General features: G+C 37.0%; 7 protein-coding genes across 7 annotated transcripts; all 7 read right to left on the bottom strand.

Moving 5' to 3' along the window:
* Positions 1–271: 271 nt before the first annotated feature.
* CBG26190 lies at positions 272–5,885 on the bottom strand (the record flags this gene model as incomplete). The annotated part of the gene is made up of 6 exons (XM_045242912.1): positions 272–598; positions 620–706; positions 1,231–1,286; positions 1,338–1,379; positions 1,860–1,946; positions 5,855–5,885. 6 exons carry the CDS (start codon positions 5,883–5,885, stop codon positions 272–274), a joined length of 630 nt encoding a protein of 209 aa, XP_045100423.1.
* Positions 5,886–6,392: 507 nt separating this feature from the next.
* CBG26189 lies at positions 6,393–7,292 on the bottom strand (the record flags this gene model as incomplete). Its single annotated transcript, XM_045242910.1, has 7 exons — positions 6,393–6,481; positions 6,535–6,645; positions 6,723–6,803; positions 6,852–6,887; positions 7,018–7,086; positions 7,136–7,213; positions 7,259–7,292. 7 exons carry the CDS (start codon positions 7,290–7,292, stop codon positions 6,393–6,395), a joined length of 498 nt encoding a protein of 165 aa, XP_045100422.1.
* A 248-nt stretch (positions 7,293–7,540) lies between these two features.
* CBG26188 lies at positions 7,541–8,357 on the bottom strand (the record flags this gene model as incomplete). Its single annotated transcript, XM_045242909.1, has 5 exons — positions 7,541–7,605; positions 7,841–7,906; positions 8,108–8,167; positions 8,215–8,292; positions 8,342–8,357. The coding sequence occupies 5 exons, from the start codon at positions 8,355–8,357 to the stop codon at positions 7,541–7,543; spliced, it is 285 nt and encodes a 94-aa protein (XP_045100421.1).
* A 982-nt stretch (positions 8,358–9,339) lies between these two features.
* On the bottom strand, positions 9,340–10,036 carry CBG26187 (the record flags this gene model as incomplete). The annotated part of the gene is made up of 4 exons (XM_045242908.1): positions 9,340–9,692; positions 9,740–9,797; positions 9,850–9,932; positions 9,985–10,036. 4 exons carry the CDS (start codon positions 10,034–10,036, stop codon positions 9,340–9,342), a joined length of 546 nt encoding a protein of 181 aa, XP_045100420.1.
* A 1,258-nt stretch (positions 10,037–11,294) lies between these two features.
* On the bottom strand, positions 11,295–13,175 carry CBG26186 (the record flags this gene model as incomplete). Its single annotated transcript, XM_045242907.1, has 5 exons — positions 11,295–11,371; positions 11,417–11,461; positions 11,510–11,611; positions 13,106–13,121; positions 13,164–13,175. The coding sequence occupies 5 exons, from the start codon at positions 13,173–13,175 to the stop codon at positions 11,295–11,297; spliced, it is 252 nt and encodes an 83-aa protein (XP_045100419.1).
* Positions 13,176–14,132: 957 nt separating this feature from the next.
* Positions 14,133–14,692, bottom strand: CBG26185 (the record flags this gene model as incomplete). The annotated part of the gene is made up of 3 exons (XM_045242906.1): positions 14,133–14,317; positions 14,528–14,632; positions 14,677–14,692. 3 exons carry the CDS (start codon positions 14,690–14,692, stop codon positions 14,133–14,135), a joined length of 306 nt encoding a protein of 101 aa, XP_045100418.1.
* Positions 14,693–16,484: 1,792 nt separating this feature from the next.
* CBG26184 lies at positions 16,485–17,367 on the bottom strand (the record flags this gene model as incomplete). The annotated part of the gene is made up of 4 exons (XM_045242905.1): positions 16,485–16,577; positions 16,885–16,964; positions 17,011–17,097; positions 17,340–17,367. 4 exons carry the CDS (start codon positions 17,365–17,367, stop codon positions 16,485–16,487), a joined length of 288 nt encoding a protein of 95 aa, XP_045100417.1.
* Positions 17,368–20,302: the final 2,935 nt, after the last annotated feature.

Raw genomic sequence — 20,302 nt, 5'->3', positions numbered from 1 at the left:
CAATTTTGCAATTAGTTCTCCAGCCGCTTTGTTTTTGTTCTCAATCGTCTCCTCAAGTTCCAATCGTTCGTTAATAAATTGAATGGCAGTACATTCCAGTTCCTTTATTTTTTTATCTGAATACCGAGTTATAATCTTACACAATGATTAATACAGTACTGGTCAATAGGATATACAAAAACGTATTCTTGGGGTATAAAACAGATCTTGATTGAAAACTTTGCATTTACATAAATTTAAAAAAATAAACCGCAAAACAAGTATTCATATATCATATTGACCGGTACTGTAGGTTTTTTTTTGACTTACCTTGAGTTTTCTTGTCCTCTTTCAGACTCTCAATCGCATTCTTCATTCTACCGTTTTCCTCTTCAACGTCTTCCAACAATCCTTGAAGTCTGACCACCTCCTTTCGAACCTTTCCGATTTCCTGTTCATGTTCTTCGCGAAGCTTATTCAAATCCGTTTCCTCATTTTGGCTGGCTGCGAGCATTTCGCTGATTTTCTTCCTTTTTTGCATCAGCTCATTTTCAAGCTTTTCCACTTTTTCAATCAGTTCTCTCATTGCCTCCTCGCTCTCTTTTCTTTTCTTCCCGAACTCAACTCTGTCCTAAATCGCTTGCCTGGTGGCTCCTTTCCATTGCTCATTCAAGTGGCAATCCTTCCCACATGAACGTCTTTCTCTTCGGCGAGAGCTTTTACAGAACTCTCCAACTCGTTTATTTTTTCATCTAAACACATAATATAGATATTTTGAGCGTTTTTTTTTTACTTTTCTGAGTCACTTTTCTTTTAGGGACACTTGTAAACCGGGCCTTTGGGTCCTGTTTACAAGTATGTTTCTTTTCTCTTCAAGTAACTAATTTTTGAAAATCAAAAAAATATCAGATTAAAGGTGGGGGGACAGGAGATTTTTCGTAGTTTTTTTGTAGCTAGAGTATGCATTCTACCGTCACGGTGTACAACGCTTAATGTCACTCTGCGTACAGCTGTCGTCCTCGCCTTTATGTATGCAATCGAGGTGCCGCTCTCTCTTTGCCCGCGTAGCTCAGTCGGTAGCGGCGCCGCACCCCCAATTCTCGTCCTCACAAGTTCAACTCCTCGAGGGGCATATTTGAACGGAATACCGAGAACATTATTTTTTTCATGCCCCCACCTTTAACTCAAATTTTCAAAGACAAAACTTTTTCGAAAATTCAAAAAACACTCACCCTTCATCCCATTATTCACAAACCACTTTTCTTTGGCCTTGCCGAAGTTGACACGGTCGTCTTTGATCTCTTCTTCTAAAAAGAGAGACGTCACTACAGTAACCAAATCAAAAACATTCAACTTACCGAGAATCTCTCTCGCGCTCTTTTCTGCTTCTCGATGCAACTCTGCAAGGACACATTATGTTTATATTGACCCTATCCCTTATCACTCTATCTTCTAACTATTTTTTTTCTCACATACTTTACACCTGTGGCTTCTGCTCCTCAGTTCACGCCCTCGTATTGACCTCAACAGCTGTTTGTCGGTCAGAACAAAATGAAAAAATTGGAACGAATGAAAACATTTTTGCAAGGAAGTTGTTATAATAGAAAAAAAGATTGAAAATAATAAAAGAGGGATAAAAAGAAGAATAAGAAGCGACCATCTCTGGGATTTCAGAAAAATTGGAAAATATGAAAAATATGAGAAATAAAATACTTGGAACAAAAAAAGAATTTGGGGATTGATGGGGTTCATGAAAGTCGGAGTAATCTGGAAGTGCTCAAAATCCATTCATTTCTGGATCCCATTTTTTGGGGTATGATTTTCAGCCAAATGACCTGAAGTACATATATTTTTCATCAGAATTCAAACAATGAATTCACCTCTAGCCTGATCCAAGAGCTCTTCTAAGTGGTTGATCCGAAAAAGTTGTTGAACAATGATTCCATGAAGACGCTTGTTCTCTAGCCCTAAAAATTAAAAATTCTGAAAAAAATCTATAAATTCAAATCCCACTAGCAACTTCCAAATCTGTACGAAGCCCATCTTCCGGATCTGAAAACAGCTTTCTTATAAAATTCAGGCCTATAACAAAAAAAATCATTAAACCCCGTCTCATATGGAATAAAATCAAAAATTTCTGATTGTTTTTTCAAAATTCAGAAATCTAATTGTTGAACAATTCTCGACATAAACACGCGGAAGATGTGCAGCATTTACGCAAGAGATGTTAGTAGACTGCACATCTGTTGCGACATTGCTGCACAACTGTAGGGAATGTGTAGGGCAGTTGATGCGCGAATGTAGGATATTTAGTCGATAGTCCCCTCCCCCCTCGTTTTTCGCTTTTATCGCACTTGATTGAAACAGTTGTTAAAAATATGTTTATTGAAAAATTGAAAACTACAATAAATGAGGGGAATGAAAAAATACAAAAAAAAACATACTATTTAGAAATGAGTTTATATTTTTCGCCTCATGGCTTGATCTCAAATTGATTCTCAATACACTCGTCTTTTTAAGCAGTTGAGTGTCACCTTCTTCCTTCCATCCTGAACCGGGGGTTTGGCTGAGGGTGTCGCTTCTATTCGAATGTCCGCACGGTCCGACGCCTTCTCTCATCCGACAGTTGATTTCATAGCGGTCTGTAACAGGAAACACGTTTTGAGAGTAAATATTTCAAGTTATTTATAATGCTATCTTTTGAGAAACGAAAATTCAAGGAGAACAACAGAACTTTTCATATAATACAACACTGTTGCAAAATCAGCCACTAGCAGTGTGTCTTTTCGAAAAATGTGTTGTTGTCAAAGAAAGTTCGAAAAATTGATCGAAATCGTGTCGAAAGTATACACTGGTCACTAGTTCTTTTCACAGCTTTTCAAAATTAAAAAAAATCTCACCTGAGAATAGCTCCGGTTCCAGTTTTCGAAATTATCGTTCGTCGGAGATCAGCCAGTGACGCAATCTTTTGGAATCTGAGAAAAAAAAGGTTGAAATACACAAAAAAGAGCCTAAAAATAACGTACCTGACAGAATTCGTAGAGAAAAACGCAGAAAATTGCGCTGGCCTCGGATACTCTCATTCGACCTAAAATTCTATATTGTTGTGCTTTTTAACGAGAAAGAGCATGCGAAGCGTTTTGAAACGATTAGAAAGTATATTTTAAACAAGTAATATACGTTTTTGAAGCGAAAATCCGAAGAAAACGATGTAAAAATAGCTGAAAAATTCCAGGAAAATTGAGCTGCTAAACAAGGCGCACCCCCCGTAATTTCGGAGTGTCGTAGCAGTAAAAGCGAGGTGGTTCAAATATTGGCCCTCCAAGCACGCGTTTTTCTCCATTGTTTCATACACTCGATGGATTTAATGTGAATTCGAAAAACAAGGAACAAAAAGAAACACGATTTCTTTCTAAAAAATATATGCAGTATAAATTCAGACTAGTTTGCTATTATGTGCTATTGACACATACTGATTCTTTTTTCGGAAAAGTAATCTCAGCATGATTAGCATAGCCCTTCATCTAAAAACGCAATTATAACCTAAACAAATCATAGTTTTACGGCAGTAGTAATTCTGAATATACCTTTAAACTTCTCAAGTTTTAAAGTCACCTAACAGCCTACCAAATTTACCGTATTTCTTCTAATTTAGAAAGCCACCCAAACTGTCAGTTTTGATCTCAATTATCTTGATTTCCAGCAAAGATACAAAGAAGTGGTCCACTGACAAATTGTTCAGCATAATGTAACCAACATTTTTTCAGTCGACAAGTTTTCTATGTCTCTTATAGAAACTGAGATAACTGAGCTCAAAGTGGGCGGTTGGTATGGGGTTTCTATGAAATAAGAGGAAATGCGGAATCTCGAATCTTGTTAAAGGAATCGAAAATTTTTCAACTGACGAAATATGGTTAGTGTTACGATCAATGTTTTATTCGTTGATTACTTCTTGATATCTTTCATATACTTCTTGATATCTTTCCCTTATTAGATGTTTTATGGTAACTTGTAACACGATTTCATAAACCATTGTGGTTCGAACAATCTGTTTTCTAATAGTTTCAGAATAAAGTTTTGATGGTCATTCGCTGTGTGACGGCATAAAATGGCTAATCTTTATGGAAACAATACTGCTGTATACTTCTTGTTGAGATCCATGAATCGCTAGGTTCAAACTTTTATTTTATATAGAATCAACTTGATCCTTCGAGCACTTGATTTATTGTTATTCCCCCTTTTATAAGAAATAAGAGTCAGGTAAAAAGTCAATCTTGATTAACTCAATTTGTTTTTCTGCTGCACAAATGCTGGGTTAGTGATGTTCACTTGCTGCGAGAATGCTGCTAGACGCTCTTACACATATCTCTCTTATGTTGTTTACGTGATTGATGTACTGATGCTGCGAACGTGCTGCGAGCCTCAGAAAGCTGCACAATTGTAGTGTAGACGCTGCACATCTGTTGGGATCGCCTAAGTTGCTGTACATCTGCTGCGAATTTTTGCCGAGTTAGTAAACAAACTGTTGGAAACATTTGAAAGTTCAAATTTTTTTCGAATTTTCGAATCTTAGAAAAAAATACACGACCTACCTTTTTCTAGGTCATGACCTAATTTTTTTAGGTCATGACAAAATTTTTTTAGATCATGACCTAATTTTTTTAGGTCATGACCTTATTTTTTCTAGGTCATGACCTAATTTTTCTAGGTCAGGACCTACTTTTTTTCTAGGTCATGACCTACTTTTTTCGAGGTCATGGCCTGATTTTTTGTAGGTCATGACCTACTTTTTTTAGATCGTGACCTAATTTTTTTAGGTCACGACGTAATTTTTTTCTAGGTCATGACCTACTTTTTTCTAGGTTATGACAAATTTTTTCTAGGTCACGACCTAATTTTTTTCGAGGTTATGGGCTAATTTTTTTCTAGGTCACGGCCTAATTTTTTCTAGGTCACGACCTAATTTTTCTAGGTCACGACCTAATTTTTTCTAGGTCTAGACCTACTTTTTTTCGAGGTCACGGTCTAATTTTTCTAGGTCATGACCTATTTTTTTCTAGGTCATATCCTACTTTTTCTAGGTCACGACTTAATTTTTTCTAGGTTATGACAAAATTTTTTTAGATCATGACCTAATTTTTTTAGATCATGACCTAATTTTTTAGGTCATAACTTTATTTTTTCTAGGTCACGGCCAAATTTTTCTAGGTCACAACCTAATTTTTTTTAGGTCACGACGTAATTTTTTTCTAGGTCATGACCTAATTTTTAATTTTTTTAGGTCATGACCTTATTTTTTCTAGGTCACGGCCTAATTTTTCTAGGTCACGACCTAATTTTTTCTAGGTCATGACCTACTTATTTTAGATCATGACCTATTTTTTTCTAGGTCACGACCTAATTTTTTTCTAGGTCATGACCTACTTTTTTCTAGGTTATGACAAATTTTTTCTAGGTCACGACCTAATTTTTTTCTAAATCACGACCTACTTTTCTCTAGGTCATGACCTTATTTTTTAGGTCACGACCTAATTTTTTCAAGAAATAATTTTTCAAAAAAAAAAAGACCTAGAAAATCTGGAAAACCAGAGTTTTTTGAAAAAACAACTCACTTGATTCCGGTTTTCCCTCATTTGATTTCTCGTGTCCAGAACCAAAGAAGTTCAAAATGTTTCGAAAAGTCACAGAGAAACACATTTTCTGTCTCCACGTGTTTTTTTTTGCAAAAAAGACTACAAGTCACCGTCCGGTGCCCTTTTCAGCCTTTTTTATCGTTTAGATCCAAATTTGATGTGTCTGGGAGCGGGGTTATAACAAGGACAGAATGGTGGGAAATTTTAGAAAAAAGAAGCGGTATTTTCAAAAATATTCTTACCGTACATTGCGGCGAGGCGACGCTCGGCCATCAACAAAATACCGACTCGCGCTGAAGATCTGTATACCAAATCTCTAAGAAAAGTAAATTTTCACAATTTCTCAAAAACATCTTAAAGATTCCCCTCACCGCCTTGCATTAAATGGTTCTGCGCCAGAGCCAAGTCGAATCACAGTCTGTTTTCGTTTTCTGAAATAACAAAAATTTAAAATGTAAAATAAATTTGCCTAAATTACCTTTCGACACACGAAGTGCCTCTTTGAGCTTGGCATTCTCTTCAATATTTTATCAGTTGACAACTTTTCGATATCTCTCATAGGAACGAAAATAATTGAGCTCAAAGTGGACGTATAGGTTGCACAGATTTCAGAGCAAATATGGTAGCTGAGCTCGAAGTGCAAAACCATCAGGAGTCATATTAGTTTTTAAAAGTTTCAGATTGCGATTTTTTCTAACAAATTTCAAGAACAATGGAAAGTTTATTCAATTCAACAATTCAATTCAACAAAAAAAAACAACATATTTCTAGAAGTTCATTTCATTTTCCATCGGCTCCAGCAGCTCCATCGGCTCTAGCCAGCCGTTCCTCCAGCTCAGCGTTTTTTGCTTTCAGCTCTTCGATTTCATCTGAAAACAAGAAAATAACATATAGCATCTGAAGTAATCATTATAAAACTTACTGTGAGAGCTGTTCATATACTCCCAGAAGAGCTGAAGATGTGTTCCATGACTCCTTTTCTCATTTTCCAGCTCCTGCTTGAGGCTCTCCAGTTGGCTGGCTTCAGTAAAGTCTGAAAAAAATAAGTCGCTATTTATTATTGTTCCGATTCAAATATCAAAAAGGAAGATCCTCTCTTCCTTTACTCACTTTCTTGGTATCTGAGAGGCTGAGCTTCCAATTGAAGGCGACTGATCTCTTGACGAGCTGCAAAAAGCTCCTGGGTGGTGTCTGTAATTTGGCTTTAGTAAGTATTGGTAGTCGATAGTTCACACTCACGCTGCTGGTTTTGAAGTTGTTGGTTGAGATGGGCAACTGAAAAAGTTCAATTTCTATTTTTCCAGGGTTAAAGAAGCGGAGGAAGGAAAATTTTTGGGGAAAATTATTTTTAAATGTCCCCTCACCTTCAAAATGTTTAAAGTGTTTTTTGTCTAGAAGAACTCACTGAGCTGATTGTCGTGAACGCGTTGAGCGCTGAGACCGTTGACTTCGCCTTGGGTGCGCCAAAGTTCTCCTAAACTACGAGGAACTGAAAAACAACTGTCACTGGCTAATCAACTCACTTTCAAACAATCCAATATGGTTTCTCAGCAATCCAATTTCATCGAGCGCTTTATGGAGCTCTCCAACCGGAACCAGTACTAAAAATAAATTACCCAGTCACACGAGGTTGTTGCTGTGCCTACCTCGAATAGCTTGGTTTGTTGGTGGAGCAGCCATTGTAACTCAGCAGAAGGAACAAAAATAGTGTTCTAAAAGGCAGATTATTTTTAGAAGGTTAATAAGAAAAGTGTTAATAAGAAAATTACATTGGAAATGAGCAACCAATTATCATCAAACACAAATCAGGTCACATATTTAACAACAGATGGTTATTTATTGAACACAACAACCACAAAGTTTCAACACACAACATATAACAATCTCCGACTATCGGACCTGGGTCGAAGTTTTCCTTCTCTCTCGTGTTAATCCGACTTCTTCAACTCCTCCCATGCCTCAGCGACCTCTTTTCCTATCTCCGCCAATTTTTCTGAAATTTTGTAAATGATGAGGATACCGTAACTTCAAGATAATATATCTCGGTTCCTGCAAAGATATGGAAAAGTTTTTGTTTGATAAATTGCTTATCATAATTTCAGAAGCATTTTGTTAGTTGACAGATTGTTCATATCTTTCACGGGAACCGAACCAAATTGGCTCAAAGTGGACGGGCAACGTGCCACTTTTTTAGAGATCTTGTGATAAGAAAAATTGTTAAAACTTACCGAGTTTCTCTTGAAGATGCTCAATTTCAGCCGAGGCATCCGCAATCTTTTGATTGGCACTGATCTCTGAAAAATGAAGTTTTTGATCAAACCTAAGCTATAAATGGAGTCCACCATTTAAGGTCAATTATCTATGTTCCTATGCAAGATATAAAAAATGTGTCAACTAACAAAATGTTGATCATATCATCACCAGCATTTTATTAGTTGACAACTTTTCGATATCCTGCCCAGCAATCGAGATAGCTGGGTTCAAAATTGACTTACCCTGTTTGCGCATCTCATCACGCAAATTGCGGATCACCTGCTCAGCTTCCAAGTGCTTCTCTGGAAAAAATCCTTCGATAAAAGTACAAATTGAAGACTTAACTCACCTTTGCGGACGGCTAGCTCGCGTTGGAGATCTTTGATCTCAGCGCGCGCCAATTTTAGCGCAGTCGCTGGCTCGACATCTGAAATATCATCGTTTTATGACTTGCAACTCGTTATCTTTTAAATTACCTTTGTCTGGGCACATTGCACGAAACCGCAAGAAGAGAAAGGTACCACCAACTTCTGAAAAGAAATAGTGTTACAAGAAAGTGACGCAAAATCTGTGTGTTTTAGCAGCATGACGATATTTCGAAATAAATCAATAAGCTAAGCATAGGCTGCTGGGTCAAAAGTGAGTACCCACATGCGCCTATTCGAAACAGAAGAAAACATGGGTCTAGCTGAGAATTATTGATATGGGCTTCTTGCAAAGATTACTGTAGTTCTTTAACAATGTTTCGTCAAAAAACAGGCAAATTTCTGACAAGAGAAGATACAACGAGGAACAAAACATGTCGAGACAAGAGGACAATTTAGAACGCCTCATGACTGATGTGTCATTTCAAAACCTTTACATTACCACCGAGACTTCGGAAGAGCGTACTTGCAAACGATGATGACAAAGAAGAGCATGCATAAGAAAAAACACACTTTGATTTATGGAGAGAGTAGACACAGAGACAGATAGCTGCCCTTGTCCGCTTTCCCATATACCCCTCATGGTTATTGGCGCCAAAAGGACAGCATACACCACAAAATGTTTGCCGAAATCGTAATTCTTTTATTAGCCTAATTAAAGTGTAACAACTTTATTCATAAATTCAAGTAATAGGGACACAGAAGAGCTTTTAGAGATTATGATCTACGGAGAGAGCAGGCGGGACGGTTTCTTTAGTAAAGAGAGTTTTGAAGAGAAAGTGGCAGAAGGAACAAGAGGCTGGGGGAACAAGCAAGGAGAAGTAGTGACCTTGAGAATAATTTTTTCGAGGTGAAAGAGGGGAATGGTGTCTGGAAGATGTATACGTAGCAGGGAAAAGGAAGGTCATATGATCATGAGATGTGGGACAGTTTCAATGAAAATTTGCTTATGTAGAGAGAAAAAAGAAAAAAGAATGCACTAAAAAGTTAAGAAAGTACACTAACACAAGGTGTCATTGTGAAGTTTAGGTTGGGAGGAAGCTATGGTATCATACAAATAAATCTTCTGTAGATACTTTCTTGTCTTCTGCGTCCACACAATCTACCTTGGCTTTCTCTGCCTTGAGTTCTGCTGCTTTGTCTCCTTCTGGAACATCATCCTCAATCTTGGCATTCTCTTCCTTGCCTCCTTCTCCATCTGCTTTGATCTTCAATCCATCGATATTGCCTTCCTCTTCCTTGATTTCATTTTCCTCAGTTTTTGCAGCTTTGCCACTCTCTGCATCGGAGTCTTCTTTGACACCTCCTGGAACCTTCTTGGCTCCATTCTCCGTGTCCACTGCTCCAGCCGCCTCCTCCTGAAGCTTCTCCATGAGCTCGGCGATTTCTTCATCTTTGGCTTCTGAAAAATTTAATCGTCATTTCATTTTAATCAATGTGTCACCTTACTTTGAAGCGCTTCCTTCTCTCTTTGGACAAATTTGAGCTCATCCTCTGAAACTATTTTCTCAAAATGAAAAAATCTAGGCTAAAAACTCACTGAGCTGCTCGCTTATGGCTTCCGCAATTTCAACCTGAGCTCTTTGTTTATGAATCATTGCCTTTAATTCGACCACCTCACTAACGAGATTCTCGTTTTCAGCTGGAAAAATTTTCTAGGGAACGAAAGGAACGAAAGGAACTACTGCACCTACCCTCAAGACCTTCGAGTCGCTCATCTTTGTGCCTGGTTAATGCGAGAAGCATCTCAAGTCGTGCATGAGTTTGTCTCAGCTCCAGCAAAAGAGCTGAGACTAAATATACATGACGTTGGGCTCTGTTAGAAGCCCACTCATTTAGAGGTTAATTATCTCGGTTCCTATAAGAGTTATAAAAAATCTGTCTACTATGAAAATGTAGGTGATGGTATGATAAACAATTTATCAGTTAAATGTTTTTCTCTCTTTGGAAGGAAGCGAGGTAACTGAGCTCAAAGCGAAAATATTGGGTGGGTTTCTTACCTTGTTATTGGGCCTCAAAGGCCACATCGCGACGACCTCCAAAGCGATCCCCACCACCACCGTAACCTCCATTTCCTCCGTATGCATAAAGGAACATTCTGAAAAAATGAATTGTGTTAGAAGGTACATTTAAGTTTTTTAATGAAAAAGAAGATCAAGGATTCCGACATTAAATTTTCTAACACATAAACGCCACACCATAGACCTCACCAACCTCACTCCCAAGCCAACCACCAAGCCTACACTCACTTTGAACCCAATTATCTCGGTTCATATAAGAGGTATCAAAAATCTAACCACTGATGAAATTTTTGTCATAATATCACCAATATTTTATTAGTTAGCAGGCTTTTGATAATTCTTATAGGGGCCGAGATAATTGAGCTTAAAGTAGGTAGGGAGCCTTTACGGTAACTCTGTGTACAGCGATGTGCCGAGCTATTCAGTAACGAAAAAACTGAAAAAAAAGGAAAATCAGTATGTTGTTTGTGCTCAAGAAAGAGCAAGCAAAAGGCGCGTGTGCGAAAAAATGACGAACTCGCGCAAAAAAGCAGTGAGTGGTGTGGTTACATGTGGGCGGAGCTTCTTTTTTTGCGAATTCGAGGTTCTTGTGCTTTGACTCGCGATGACGAAGACACAAAAGTAAAAAATTGACGAAGATGAAGTGCTTGGATGGGTTCTTGAGATAGACATACGTGTCGGGCAAAAAGCTATACAAAAACGTAATTTTTCGTTTATTGTTGGCCATTTTTACCATTTTCAGGAGGCTAGAACTCGGCTGTCAAGTTTCCGATAACTTTGAAAATCTTGGTGGGTGTACAACAGACCTAGATTGAAAACTTTGCATTTACAGAATGTTTCAAAAATCACTAGCTCTCAGCTTTTTGTCGATTTCTGAAAGACACATGGTTTTCCAGGTTTTCAGTAAAAAAGAGGTCAACTGAGCAAGTAAGAAATATTAACAATGAAACTTTATTAACCATAAAGCAAGTACAACAAAATATTCAGTTTCGGTTTCCTGGATTTTGTTCTCCTGGAACATTTCCTTGTTGCTCTCGGGCCTGATAATGCTGGACAGCAGCTAAAAAGTTATATGCTAAATTTTCAAATTTTCAAGTAATCCCACCTTCGAATTTAAGTAGTCTTTGATCCTTAGCACGACGTTCTTGCACTGAAAAACTACATTTTCTATATAAATCTACACTTTAAAAAAACCTACAAAGCCGCGCGTTGGCCGCCATTAGTTCCACCACAGTGGCTGGTAGCTGTATCTGACCCAATTCCAAACGATCCCGCTCAATTGTAAGTCTTTTGTTCTCCACTGAAAAATTGAATTTAACATTGTAGAGCAAAAGGTGCGGCAAAAGTCTTTGTGCATAAATTTGAAGCAAAATTATCCATATTGCTCGTTGTCATACAGTACCCAAACAATTTGCAGTTGATACTAAAAGACTATTTGAATATATCTGTCAAATTTTGAAAAAATCTCATGACCTATTCAAAAGTTATAACAATTTGAATTCGGCACCTCAGAATTTCTACTTTTATTTGGACGGTTTTTTGAGTTTGAGGGTAGGCTGTGAGTAAACAGAAAGGAAAATTCTTTGGGAATATATTTTATTGTGAACTACAAAAACTGTAGTTCTTGAAAAACTGTAGTTCTTGAAAAACAAAACAACTCTCGTGTAGAATTTTCTTGCACGGAGCAGCAATCGGTTTCTCAAACGTGATGAAAATTAAGTTTTCGCTTCAATATCGCTCTGGTTAAGTGACTAGCTTGATGAATCCATATATCATTCGAATTCACATTTGATGCCCTATTTCACAACGCAGATTTTACAAAATTTGCTTAACCATCATAGGTTTCAAACGAATAAAGTAATTTCCCAAGGTAATGTTGGCACGCAACTTCCTCTTAATTTTCTCCAGCATGGCTTATGGCCGAACAGAGATTAGTAGGAGCGTTCACACTATGTTTTAAAAATGAAAATAAACTGTTGTTTTCGAAAAACATGGTACTTCGTCAACTCCGATCAGTACCTACTGATCAGTCATGGTTTTCCGCTGACCGTTCAAAAGTTCGAAAAACTTTATTTTTTCTTTTGTGAATGAGACAGATAAGCAAAACATTGTATCATTCTGGCCAGCTCTTTTTACCCTATCGTAAAATACCATTTTCCTAATTCTAGGAAAATTCCTCTCGAATTCCTGCCGCTTTGAGAATTTTTTTGTCAAAACAACAGATTTTTCAAACTACCTATGTAAGTTTGAACGCATCCTGTTTCATTGATTATCGAACCATACAGTCTCATGTTTTATGAACATTGTAAACAGGACTCATAGTTTTTAAAAATCAATGTTTCAAAGACCCGCCATGACCAGTAAGAAAGATTGACGAGATTAAACTTGAAAAAAGCTTTGTGCCTCAATCATTGTGTAATCAACCACTCTTCTGATCCTAGCGGGAAAGCTAAAAATGATAATTCTAAAAATCAAAGTGATTCTTAATTTTCAGCAATAGAGTAATCTGCCTGGAAAGTTTCAGAAAGCTCCGATCACTTAGAAGAAGGTTACAACGAGTTTTTTATGCACAAAGACTTTTCCCCACACTGTCAGTTTTGAGCTCAATCATCTCGGCTCTTATAAGAGATATCGAAAATGTTTCAGATGACAAAATATTGATGATTTTATGATCAACAATTTATCAGTTGACAACTTTTTCATATCTTTAGCAGGAACCGTGATAACTTGGCACTAAGTTTAAAGTGAAGTGACCCTTCTATTACAGGTCTTTCGGTAATTTTGTGAAACTTACATTGAGTTATATTTCTCTCCTGGCGCGCCATTTCCCTCTGCTCAATCAAGGTTCTCACAGCGGCGTCCATTTCTCAAAGCTCGATCTCCAATTCTAAAGTGATAAGGAATTAAATCTAGTGACCTTATTTCACATACCTTGGATTCGACCAGCTTGGTCCATAGCTTGACTGAAATTAAGCGTGAGCAATAGCAAATCGATAGAAACACCAGAAAAAAAATGATGATGACAATATAAAGTGAGGGCCAGGGAACGAGAAACCGTTTGTTTGCTTTGGTTCATGTAAATTTTTTGTTTTTTCTCACATATCAGAGTAGCGAGAGGGAAAGAGAAAAAGAGATTGGTATCACATGAAATAATATAAATACAAAGCATCTGAACTATTAATGTTGATCCAATTTATCTCAGTTTCTGTCAAAGATAAAAGTTGTCAACTAATAAATTGTTCATCATAATATCACAGACATTTTATCAATTGACACATTTTTGATACCTTAAATACACTGAGATGACTGAGATAATTGAGCTCAAAGTTGGTCACTTCTATTTTAGGTAATTTGAATCTGGTTTTTGTTATTTTACGGAACAATGTGTAATACACTTGTATGGATTCATTTTCAATTACAGTTTTTATGTCTGGTGCTATCAGGACCACAAAATCATAAACAGATTATCGATGACATTATAATTAGCACATGCTCCAATTCTTCATTTTCCAGTTGCTCCACCACTTGCTCCTTCTCCCGTTTGATTCCCAGCTTCAAATTGTTTTATGAGTGCACCAATTATCTCGTTGTTGGTTTTACAAACCTCTGAAAAGTCAGAATATCGTATTTACTCTCATAGAAGCCCACTTGCAGAGCTCAATTATCTCGGTTCCTATAAAAGATATCAAAAATCTGTCAACTGATAAAATATAAGTGATTTATGATAAACAATTTATCAGTTGAACATTTTTTGATATCTTTTGAAGGAACCGAGATAATTGAGCTCAAAATCTGTAAAACCACCTTGAGAAGTTGTCAAGTTATGGCGAAGAACTATATTCATGTGGCGGAAAGCTTGCTGATTGACATCTGTAAATATATTTGTTCTGAAAAAATACAATTCGGACGTCACCAAGTCTCTTCTGAAGCTCCTTTTTATCAGCGGTGGCTTGAATCAGCTGATGAGTCAATTGCTCGATTTGACGTCGTAAACTGTCGGATTCAGCTGGAACGAAAGGTAAAATTTCTAAAAGGAAAATTTCTAAAACAACCATTCCAAACCATCTCCTTCTGCTTCGTTTCCACTTGGACTTGACTGATTTCTTCTGAAAAAAATGAGCTGACTTTTTAGATTTCTAACCTATTAATCTAGGTATGACCTATTTTTCAAACTTTCTAGGTCATGACCTAGTTTTTTAGATTTTAGAATCTCTACCTTTTGTCTCTTTTTCCAATTTTCTCATTTGCTTCTCAATGATTCTCAACTTTCCCTTCCAATACGATGCTTGTGCAGTGACGTCTTCCAGCCGTTGTGCCGTGGCTGAAAAAAGGAAGACTGGAATATGAATTGCTAAAGGGTCTTACTTCTTAGATCAGGCATTTTTTGCTTCGATTATTACAGGTTTTCTGAAATTTCGAAATTAAAAAAAAAGTTTCTCTCAATTTTTTATAACGATGTCGTTGTTTGCCTTTCAGAAATCTTCAGACAAAATTCACAATTTTCGTTTTCGGGTTGCTAGGTGTTAGAGCATAAAATGACAAATCGCCAAACTTCTTTCTTCTGTTTTCTGCCTTCCGGACAAGCTAAAAAAAAACGGAAAACGGGAACGAAGAAGCAATAAAACGTGGACTAACCAAAAAGAAAGCTAACTAATCCAAAGAGTCCGGGTCGTAAAACAAATGCAATCGCATTTTTCTGGAGAAGGAGAAGACGTCGGAAGATGAATGTCGTTGGTGGATGTGTGTGGGGGATGTGATGAATGACGTGGGTGGTAACGGAAATGGAAAAAGGGGTACTGTATATATTTGTTAAATGCCAATGAGATGTCAGAAAAATGAGAGCCTAGAAGATGCCGAATTTTTTCAATAGAACGACATCCATATATCGTGTTAGCCTGTAATAGAAGGGCACTCAAACGTTTATTTAGAGCTAATTTTTCTTGGCTCCTGTGAAAGATATCAGAAATGTGTCGACGGATGAAATGTTTTTGATATTGTGATAAACAATTTACAAAATGTCAGAAAAACTGGCGGAGATAGCAAAAGTTGAAGCATGGGAAGAGTTTAAAAAATCGGAATTCTTCTCGGTTAAATAAAACCTACTGTTGTTAAAAATGTGATTTGATTTCTGCTTGGTGATAATAATTGGTTGCTCATTTCCAATAGCTTATTTTTATTAACAGCATTCTAAAAATGTGACATTTTTAGCTTTTCAGGAAACACGTTTTGTTCCAAGAAATCTGAAAGTCTGAAATACTTAAAATTTACTGCAAAACCATATGCAAAGATTCTCGAGCTGAAAAAAAGATATTTCTGAAAATCGCCTTCTATCTCAGGCGTTGCCGACCACTTTTGGCCGGAGCTTGGTCAAATTCCGGCAAAGACATTGTGGGAAGCCGACCAAGATCCGGCAAACTACCGGCCAGCTTCCGACCTCTTAACACCAGAGATGTCCGGTGTGGATTTTTTTGAGAAACGTAATCCGGAATCCGGAATCCGGAATAAAATGATTTTCTCGGAATCCGGAATCCGGACAAATAAAAATTTCACGGAATCCGGAATGAAAAAAAACCCGGAATCCGGAATTTTGAGTTCTTCAAATGGACAGAAAAGTTCTAAAGACACATATCGTTTGCATTTTTAGTCGCGAAAGTCCCAAAAAGTCTGAGAATTCTTGCAAATTAACAAATATGTTAGCAATCCGGACAAAAATATTTTTCCGGAAACCGGAATGAAAATCCCATTGCTGCCAGTGGCCCGCTTCTGACCAAAATCTGACCAAAATCCGTAAAAAAGAAGAACCGGAGATTTTTTGGTATGTCTTTGTACTGAAAACGTGAAAAACATCTTTCAGAAATCAGCAAACAGCTGAAAAACTGAGAATTTCAAAAAAGTTCAAAGTGATCCGAAACTTAACAGCCGAGCTTCAGATTCCTGAAAATGGTCAGAATCAGCTGAAAAATACTTTTCTTTACATCTTATCGATCGATACTGCAATTCAGAATGCTCAAAATAATAATACTTTATTTCACAGAAATCTTCACAAAAAGCAAATTTTACAAAAAAAATTAATTATACAATGTTACATTTCTATTTATTACTTACAAAAACTTTTTATATTACAAAATGACACTTCTACTACCCGCGTACATTAAAAAAAATCATTTTTCACATTAATTAACAACATCGACTTCTCCTTCCTCCTCTTCGTATTCTGCTTCTACATATTCCTCATCTTGAACCTCTCGTTTTTTCTCCCGATCATACTGATACACATCTCCATAATCATATCGCATCGATGGGTCATATGGTACCTCCTCCTCCTCTTCGTCTTGTGCTCCGTCAACTTGCTCATCTTCCATATACTGACCCTGCTCATTATCTTCCTTTTCTTCTTCTTCCTCATCTTCATACCCTTCACCTTCCTCCCCATCCTCATATTGTTCCTCCTCTTCCATCGCCTCTTCCACCACCACATCCTCCAAAAGTTGTGCGTTTTCTATTCGCAGAGCATTATTCTCTACTGGAAATGCACTTTTTTTCGAATAAAACTGTCTCAAACATACTCAAAACCTTGGCCAACTCCAACGACATGGCCTGCATTTTCTGATGCAGGTCTTCCAGAGCTGTCGTTTTTTCTTTCGCTTCTAACTCTGAAAAAACATAATTATGAATTTCAATGATATTATTGAAACTCACTCAATCGATCGTTCTCTGTTTGCCAGGTACTTGCGAATTTCAGATATTCCTTTGTGACTCTTTCGAGCTCTTTTTTGAGATAGTCATCTGAAAAAGCAACATTTTAAATCGTGATTAAACCCGCCATCATCTTTTAGCCCAATTATCTAAGTTCTTGTGAAAGATATCAAAATTTCGTTAACTAAAAAAATATAGCTGATAACATGATCGCCAATTTATCAATTGACAAATTTTTAATGTCTTTTACAGTAATCGAGTTAATTATCTCAAAGTGGTCGGTTTGAATGCGCTTCTATTAGAAAAATTACGGTATTTTGAATTTGACCCACTTTCGATGGCTTCTGGAGACTTGACCATGTTGGACGACACCTTGAAAGACGAAGGGAAAATTCTGAGAAATCTTAATCAGGGATACGGTAAAGAGGAAGGAGAAGCTGCATAAAAAATAAGAAGGGCAGGCAGAAGCATGGTCATAACCAGAAAGTTTCAGAAGTAATGAGCAATACAACAGTTTGAAAACTAATAATTAGTTAATGGGCAAACGTTGGGCACATTTCCCCAATCCCCACCAAATAAGGATGGACCTCCCCACTGTCAAATTTGACTCAATTTATCTCGGTTCCTCTCAAAGAAATCAGGAATATGTCAACTGATAAAATATTTTTGAAATTATGATAAACAATTAATCAGTTGTCCATTTTTCACATCTTTGAGAGGATAATTGAGTTCGAAGCTGACCGTTTGGAGTTCTATTACAAAAACGTGGTACACGCTTGCGTCCAAAGCTCATGCTCAAAATGCTCCAAAGTTAAAAAAAGGCTTCTCTTCGTCCCAAAATTATTTGTCCTCCTAAAATTGCGGGGTCTCCAAGACATGGGGAACATAATATTATCGAGTCTTTTTTTCCGCCCAGGGAGTGTCAAAAAAGTGAAAAGAGGAGAATAAAGGGGCATGGCTTAGAAGGGAATGTGATGGCTCCGCGAAGAGTCAGACACTGGCAAAGATGCGATTTATTTTTTCTTCTTTTGACAGAAGGAGAAGAAAAGGAAATTAAAAGGTTTGGAGATATGTGAGGCGGTTGAAATGGAATGAAGTGGGAACGAAGAAAATGGGTACGGTAGAAGCCATTGGATTTCTAAATTTTAGGGCTCAAAATGTGAACGAGAAAGAAGGGAGTCCTCCGAAGGACTACAAACATTCGCAAGAGAGGAGATACAAAAATGTATTGCGAGACAGACGATATGTGTCTAGATAAGCAACGATAGAACAAAAGATGGTGTACAGATAAGATAACAACATTGAAACATAGTCATACAAACTATAGGGCAACGAGGTGGATGATCATGAATACAATGTGGCATCCTATACGTTCACTTTGAGCTCACGTATCTCGGTTTCTATGAGAGATGTCAGAAAGTGGCCAGCAGATAAAATGTTGGTCATATTATGATAAAAATTTTATCAGTTAGCAAATTTTTTATATCTTTCATAAGAACCGAGATAATTAAGCTCAAAGTGAACGCACTTAATATGCTTCGAAGATGGCAAGTACGGAATCTCCAAACTCTGTTAAAATTTTGATTTTTAAGGATTAACATAAGGAATTTGACAATATATTTTGTGCTAAATAAACAAAATAGAAAAGCGCAAGAACATTCAAAAAACCTTCCTAACGAACCCTATTATGAAGTACTTTGTGCTATTTATAAGCTTTACTTTTTTTTTTCAAATGCCATTCTGACTAATCTAAGAAAGCCAATTTCTGAGAACCAAATCTACGGAAAGGGAGAGCATTTTGTCCTTCAAAAAAAAACGGCTGACGGTTTACAAAGTCTCTTCCGATGTCTATTAGGTTCTGACCACAAGATAATAAATCTACTATTATGTCGTAAACCGATCCAATTTTATTATATTCTTGGGAAATTGCCTTGTGGGCAATTGCCTTGTGGGTAGAAACTTCAGGATATTCTTGTGCATGTTAGGATGACTTTTATGTACTGTAATTTCTCTAATAGTCAACCCAAGCCGTCAACTTTGAGGTCAATTATCTCGATTCCTGTAAAAGATATCAAAATTTGGTCAACTAATAACATGTTTATCATAATATCATTAATATTTTGTCAGTTGACAAAAATTTGATATCTCTCACAGGAATCTAGATATATGAGCTTAAAGTTGACGTTTTGGTTGGGCGTCTAATAGATAAAAAACGATATATGTTCATGGCAAAAAAAAGAAAACCAACATAAAATTGGTGACTCTTTCCTGCTTCCACCCGCTTGAAAGACATCGAAAAAAAGAAATGAAAAGAAAATGAACGGGTGGAAAAAAAGCCAAAAAAAGGAGAATTGTACTAGGATTATGTTAAACAGAAGGGGGAAATAAATCTGGCTCCGTCTGCCGAGCCCAGAAATAATGACTGAGAAGCGTTTCCAAATACGGCGAGTCACGGCTTAGGTAGGACAAATGTAATTTATAAGACTTTTTAGGAACGATGAGCTTCTGACGTGGAATTTTAAATAGGTTTAATAGGTCGAATACAAAACGGAGAAGTCAAAAAATTTAGAACGCTACCTGATTAGCTACGCGGTCGAGAACTCAACAGACCGATGGCGCAAATGAGACAACTGCGATATACTTTTTGAATCCGAATTCATAACTGAAGAAGTGATGATTATAATTTTGGCCTGTATGGTTGGTATCTAATTGAAAAAATTTTATCAACGAATAACAAAGTGGCACATGGGAATATAATTATGTACATATTTATACGGACTGACAATGAGATATGTGAGCGAAAACAAAAGAGGGAAAAATAAGGAATAACAGTCTCTTTTCCGTCAAGAACACAACTAATCAGTGGCGATTTATGGGTAAAAACGAACGAAATAAAAAGAAACTTGGTCTTCTTAAATTGGTCAAATTTTTTGAACTGTCGAAAAAAGAAAAAAAACGATAATAAGAATGCACTGCGTCTTGTCCTTCAAAAAAGAAAATAACAATAAGCTATAGATTTTTTGGTACTATGGGACTCTGAAACCTAATGGGATCTACATTTGGCTCATAATGGGGTTATTCATGTAGCGAAAATATGTATTGAAATGCATTTCCGCGCCCTCGAAATTCAATGCATGAGCGTCGCGAAATGTATTTCAAAGCATTTCGCGACATAACTGTAAATGCATTTCAATACATCGCGTGGCGAGATATTTTTTCTGGAAAAAGGTATGCGCCTTTGAAGATTTTCCCAATCCTGCACAAAGTTTAAAGGCGCATCGGGGATCCTCTAGAG

Source organism: Caenorhabditis briggsae, assembly GCF_000004555.2.
Source record: "Caenorhabditis briggsae complete genome, chrII, whole genome shotgun sequence".
NCBI classification, from domain to species: Eukaryota; Metazoa; Nematoda; class Chromadorea; order Rhabditida; family Rhabditidae; genus Caenorhabditis; species Caenorhabditis briggsae.
Note: the sequence above shows the minus strand (reverse complement) of the source record. Positions and strands in the feature narration are given on the sequence as shown.